Source organism: Amaranthus tricolor, chromosome 17 (assembly GCF_026212465.1).
Source record: "Amaranthus tricolor cultivar Red isolate AtriRed21 chromosome 17, ASM2621246v1, whole genome shotgun sequence".
In the NCBI taxonomy this organism is placed as follows: domain Eukaryota; kingdom Viridiplantae; phylum Streptophyta; class Magnoliopsida; order Caryophyllales; family Amaranthaceae; genus Amaranthus; species Amaranthus tricolor.
The window spans coordinates 13,215,269-13,222,231 of record NC_080063.1 but is presented as its reverse complement, the minus strand read 5'-3'; the positions used below and the strand labels follow the sequence as shown (position 1 = coordinate 13,222,231).

Below are 6,963 nucleotides of genomic sequence, written 5' to 3'. Positions count from 1 at the left end.
TCTAATTTGCCCTCACCGTACCCTGTGATTTTAACCATCATAGTTCTACCCCTCCCCCTTTCACATCAGATATATTGAGAGCAAATATATATTAAAGATGAAATTATTGAAAAAATTAATATAGAGAATTATTTATTGCGGAGTAAAATGTTAAGCATTATTTTTTAACAATTTTTCCAATTATTTATTTGCATGAAACACCATAACTCTTTTTAAATCCTTCTACCTCCTTCAAAGAAGGTGCAGATTTTGAGATTCATGGAATAATAATAATAAATTGGTTGACACTAAAACACACTGACACCGAGAATGAAGGCCCATCAAAATTTTTTTAAAATATATTTATCTATGTGGGGTTGAATAAAAAGTCATCGTCAAATTAGAATGATATGAAGAAATTTTATTATCGAGACAAGCTATTTTAAAAAAAGTTACAATATTACAAAAAAAACATTAAAAAATAGTACCACTCATTTATATTACATAGTGACCCTAAGGATTTATACTTTTCGTGATATTATTAAGTATTAACCTATATTATTTTATCTTATTAAAATCAAAGGTATATAATACTATAAAGAATGACACATGTAAAGTATGTTATGAAAAAATGGGAAAATAATGAATATTGAATATATATATATATATATATATATATATATATATATATATATATATATATATATATATATATATATATATATATATATATATGTAAAGAATCGAAAAAATATTTACATATTTTTATAAAATTGACAAATATCATTTAACTAAAACATAATTGATATGTCTATGATAAGACGTTTTGTGAGCAAAAAAAATCCCGTCAAATTATACATTTAATAGTTGTTATGTATTTTACTAAAATTGCAATATTACCCAAATTTATATAAGAGTTAAAAGAACAGATCAAGTATACATGAAGATAGAAGATTCACAATATTTATGAGTGTAACACATGACCCATCTTCTTATTCTTTGTGACATTGAAGCCAAATTATGCGCCACTTTTCTTGCAGTATTACATAATAGTCTTACAATAATAATACATTATATTATATATATTCCTCTTATTTTGCACCACTTTTCATATTAATTTGTCATACTAATTTGCATTTCTTTTTTTTTTTTTGCAATGGTTCTATTCTTCTTTTAATTTTATCCACAAATTTAAATTTTCTCATCATCTAAACCACTTATTTATATCCTAATCTACTTATTTTTATATTATTTTCCAATTTAATTTTTTTTTTTACTAAATTTTAACCATTTTGTACTAAGTGCAAAATAGACAATATCATATGTACGATATAATTAATCCAATTGATATCCCTTTCGACAAGGGAAGTTAATGCTCAAAGAATATTTTGAAAATTAAAATTAGAATTAATTAATAACATGATGACAATGATATTAGTACTACTATTCCTTAATAATTGGGTATATTGTGGCAGGCTAGTCTTAAGAAATTGTCAGGAAACAACTAAGCAATGTTAGGTAATGGATCGTCCATTTGGCAAATGAACGTTGTATAGAATTGTTTTGATTTGATAGTTATTAAGTTTTTAGTTATTAAAAAATGTTTGATAAAAGTTAGTTATTGATTGTTGGTTGTTGGTGGCTAATTGCTAGTTGTTAGTTGTTTATTTAGAAAATAAATACGTCAAAAATCAAAATTTTTGTAAAAATATAACAAAATATAGTTGTTTTTTAATTGGAAAAATTATTAAAAATAATCCAAGTTTTCACTCATTCTTCATGAATAATGTTCACCTATTGATTATTTTCTAATAATTTCATGTTTATTATGTATTGCTTTTAATATGCCCGGTGTGGGAGGGGAGGATAGGGCTATGGTAGTTCCAGAGGTGAGGTCATGGTAGTTCAAACACTTAGTAAGATGTGAGCAAATACATAGTAAAAGTTGAATTATTAGATAATAATCCATTATTTGCAGCAGATGAGTGAGATATTAGATTTCTTTTGACAATTTTCCTTTTTAAATTTACTTAAACATTAGCATTACGCCTATTTTACTAAACCAAAACAACAAAAAGTCAAAAGTCAAATAAAAAATTTGAACTATAAAATCCATATATCAAAGTCCAAACACAACCAATGTTTCTACATGTTCTACCATCTTCACTATATAAATGAAGTAAACCTCCAAAACAAAAATCCAACCCAAAAGCTAGTATTATTCTCAATTCTAGCTTCACTTCATACCAATAATCATTAATAAAACTAAGTACTAATCATCTTTCTCTCATATCTCAATATGTTAGGCATTAGGAAAGTCTATCAAATGCTAATGAACAATGTTGTTCCATCTCTAGGAGTAGTTCCTCACTCAAACACTTCTCTTTCAACCTCAAATAAGATCATAAATGAAGCTCAAGCCCAAGAATCAAGGGCAAAAGCATTAATAACTATTTTTGGGATGGACAAAGATGGAAGAATAGCCAAAGATAAAGCATGTAAAGTGGTAAAGCAACTAGGGTTAGTGAAGGAAGATAATGATGAATCAAGCTTTTACATGCTTGAAGAACAACTTGAGGCTAAAAAAGTCTTCCTTGAGCTTGAACAAGAAGAAAAAAGAGAAAAAGAACAACTTCTTAGACAAGCTTTTAAGGTGTTTGATGAAGATGGTGATGGGTTTATTGATGCAAAAGAGATTAAGAGAGTTTTAATGTGTTTAGGGTTGGATAATGGATGGGATATGAAAGAAATTGAGAAGATGATTAAGGTGGTTGATCTTAATCTTGATGGGAAGGTTGATTTTCAAGAGTTTGAGTTGATGATGGGATAATTTTTTAAAATAATATACTATTTTACTTGGGTAATTTGACAGTGGTTGAGTTTAAAAGTCAATCACTATAATAATTTTAATAAAGTATTAATTTATAGAATCTTTATATTAAATTTGAGATTATAAATTGTATCAAAATATAAAAGTTGTTAGGGGTTATTTGTTATTTTATAAATGTTTTATTAGTATTTTATTTATTTTTTTATTGAAAAAACAAATGGCTTCTAATTCGCATAACTTCATATTAATAGTTAAGATTAGATATTCTAACAGTTAACTATAAAATTACCCTATTTTATGTATGATATGCAACATGAAGCTTAGCGAATGGGAGTGAACTATTTAGTAATGTTTTTTGTACTTTTGTTTTTGAATATAAAGTATGCAAGGATAAATTTTAATTTTAAAATTATTATTATTCTATTATAGAATAAATTGAGCAGAGGAAAATTAAGCGTTAGATGAGAATTGAATTTATAACCTTATTTAGAAAATAATACTTGCTATTACTCTAACCGACACAATATCTAATTTTCAACCATGTAAGGATAAAGCAATTTTAAATAGAAATGATTTTTAAAAAATCTATTACGTTTGATAAATCTCAACAATATTAAAATTTTAATACTATTTTTTTATGTGACAATGATAATTATTATTTTTGTTTTCTTTTTTTGTTAATATAGGCATATATTAGTAAGTTACAATCCTAGACCTAACCATATGATCCTACAATGGGCTATGGCTCAAAGAGATAATAAGATGAGATAGGCATTGAAATTTGTAGTCTTGTGCAGTTGTGTGTACCAAATACGAGTTATTGGGTTGATTTTGAGTTAATTATTTCGAATTTGTTTAAAATAGGGTCTAGTATTCACAATGGTACTTAATTTTTTAAATTTCTTTTAATTCATTTTAAAACTGGATCAAATCAGAATAAGTTACAAGATTAGGCAAATATTTTATCGTCGGATCTATTTTCAACCCTCAAATATAATCATATGTTGTTCAAAAGTTTCCTACATACATGCCCAACCTCATCAACATTTTTTACAAACCCAAAACGCTAGAAACCATCCATATTTGTCCCTCACATATAAAACCACTAAAGATTATTCAAAGGATATAGAAAAAGTTAAAAAGTGTATTGATATGTGAGTTGTAGAGAGCTGATCGGTAGTCAGCCTTTTAGATCTAAATTTACAAGTTTTAAGGAAGCATTAGAACTAATTGCTATCGTTTTCAAATGCCTATTAGAAAATTAAACTAAACTAAGAAATAATAAGAGAAATATTTATCACCAAATTAACATTTAAGAATAATGATGATGATTAAATGGTAAATGGGTAATTTGACTTCTAATTTTTTAGTCAAATATAATTAAGTCGGAGGAATTAAACTCGATAATTACTCTTATCTATTATCAAGTTACTAGTCTAGCTCAAATAACTATTATAACAATTGAACGATCACCTATTATTGTTATTATTATTATTATTAATCATAAAGTCTTGTATGAGACAGTCTCATTATGAGATGAGTTCATACAATCAATTTATTTCTTTAATTGTTCACTTAAAGATTATAGTTGAGCAAGTGATCACTTTAAAACTCTAAAAAGTGATAACTTTAAAACTTAAAGGTTATAATTGATTAGTAAATGATAATTTAAAATTGTAAGTGATCGCTTTTTATCATTTTAAACTATGAAAAGTGATCTTTTAAAACCGTACATGATCACTTTAAGGTTATAATTCTAATTAGTCACTTTAAAACTGGGGAAAATTACCTAGAATAATTCAATTTTTCAAGATTTCCCTATAATTATCCCACCTATTGATTAACCATGAATAATCCCAAGTTTATTGGGTATTTTCCTAGAGTAAACTCGGGTAACTGGATGACCTGCTATAGTAGGTAATTTACTAAAAAAATAAACTAGAAATTAATATAAAGTTGGAGAATTTTTTTTTAAAATTTACAATAAAAATTCTAAAATATTTTTAAATATTTTTTTCGACGTTTATTTTAATTTATTTTTTTTTAAAAAAAAACTTCTATAGCAAGTCATCCGCTTACCCGAGTTTGCTTTAGGCAAATATCTCATGAAGTTGAGATTATTCATGGTTAATCAATAGGTGGAATTATTATATGAAAATCATGAAAAGATTTGATTATTCGTAATTTTTCCTTAAAATTGTAACTGATTACTTTAATATTATATGTAAATATTGAACCAATCAGATAAAAAAGGTCTAATCATGAGACCTCGATCTCACCCTACATAAAATTTTTATATTATTGTTCAAACTTCTTCCTCACTCCTTCATTTCATTTTTTATATTTTATAACATTTTTTTTCAAAATTGGCTAATTAAATATAATATTCCTCTCAATCCATTAGAACTCTATTTTCATTAGGATTCACCTAAATTTACAAATTATCAAACGACATTTTCATTAACAATTCATTTTTTCGTTTACACTTAAGTGCAATTTTAACTATTGTTTAGTTTTAGACCAAGACATATTTTATAACTAACTAAATTTTAAATTTATATATATAACATGTTAATTTTAACCTATAGAATGACATATTAAATATTAAACAATTATACTTGAGTATTTTAACTGTGTATATGTGTGTTTTAATTAATTTAATTGAATTATTTAGTCTTATTATATGTTAAAATTGTTTCACGACAATTAGACCTATTAAAACGATTATTTGTTTACGAAATAACTTGATCTTTAGCTCCCTAACAATTAATTTGTGTTGGGCCTATTTGACAAATGGCTGTTAGCTGGAGCTATTAGCTAAACTATTGGCCGGTTTAATAAGTTGAAAGTATTGACCCATAAGTTATCTATTTAAGCCGGATGTTAAGGAGATGTTTGGTAAATATTATTTGTTGGTTGTTGGTTGTTTATTTGACAAGAAGAAGGACAAAGCCAATTAAAATAATTATTACGAATAGCTTTTGATTTTGGCTTAAAATTCAGCTTTTCGGCTAGTTTTAAAGTCTACCTATCAAAACCAAAAGCTTAACACAAACTACAAGGAAAAATTGTCTCATGGTGAAACCAAACAAACACAGACTCGACTGACTAATTTCAATTTGGTGGTTTTTTGTGGTTACGGTAATGATCAATTTTGACCTAAAATAATTAATTATAACATTATAAATTAATTTCAACTTTAAGTATATGACCTCAAATGGATTAATTATGACCTTTTTAAGTGATCAACTTTGACCTAAAGTGATTAATTTCAACTTAAAGTATATAAGCGATCAATTATGACCTTTTAGAAGTGATTAATTATGATCTTCAACTGATTAGTTAAAATTCAATTACAACTTTAAAGCGATCAATGTAAAGCTTATAGCGTTAACTTATAAGTCATGAGTTGTATAGTAATCAATGTATCAATTATAACTTATAATCTTAAAGGGGTCAATTATAACCTTTAAGAGATTAATTATAATCTTAAAGTGATCAATTCAGACGTTCAAGTAATAAATTATAAATGATCAGTTATAACTTTTAAAAGCATCAATTTTGACCGTAAATATATCAATTATAATCTTAAAGTGATTAATTCTGACGTTCAAGTAATAAATTATAAATGATCAGTTATAACTTTTAAAGACATTAATTTTGACCGTAAATATATCAATTATAATTTTAAAGTGATCAATTCTGACGTTCAAGTAATAAATTATAAATGATCAGTTATAACTTTTAAAGACATCAATTTTGACCGTAAAGATATCAATTATGACCGTAAATTGATCAATTTTGTCATTATGTGATAGTGTGTTGTAAAAATGGAATTAAGCCTTTTAGACTATTCTTGTATGATTAATCTTCACAAAACTTGGTGAAATCTAAAAGCAAATCAAAAAGTAAATAAAAAAAATAACATTAAGTCTTATATGAGACCGTCTTATCGTGAAACAAAGTCCATGCAAAAGACTCATTAGTAAAAAAACATAAAAATTAATGACAACTGAATTCCCACTTATACACAAAACGATTATTTTTTTAAATAGTTTGAGTTGACTTAATTAAAATCGTTTTATACAATAAAGAATTAGTGAAAACCAAATTAGTAGCATAATATGGCTTTTAGAGCCCTTCAAAATGTAACA

General features: G+C 25.6%; 1 protein-coding gene across 1 annotated transcript; it reads left to right on the top strand.

The window, feature by feature from the left end:
• The first annotated feature begins 2,114 nt into the window (after window positions 1–2,114).
• Window positions 2,115–2,994, top strand: LOC130804225 (calmodulin-like protein 2). Its single transcript, XM_057668598.1, has one exon. The coding sequence runs from the start codon at window positions 2,279–2,281 to the stop codon at window positions 2,807–2,809; it is 531 nt and encodes a 176-aa protein (XP_057524581.1). The 5' UTR covers window positions 2,115–2,278; the 3' UTR covers window positions 2,810–2,994.
• Window positions 2,995–6,963: the final 3,969 nt, after the last annotated feature.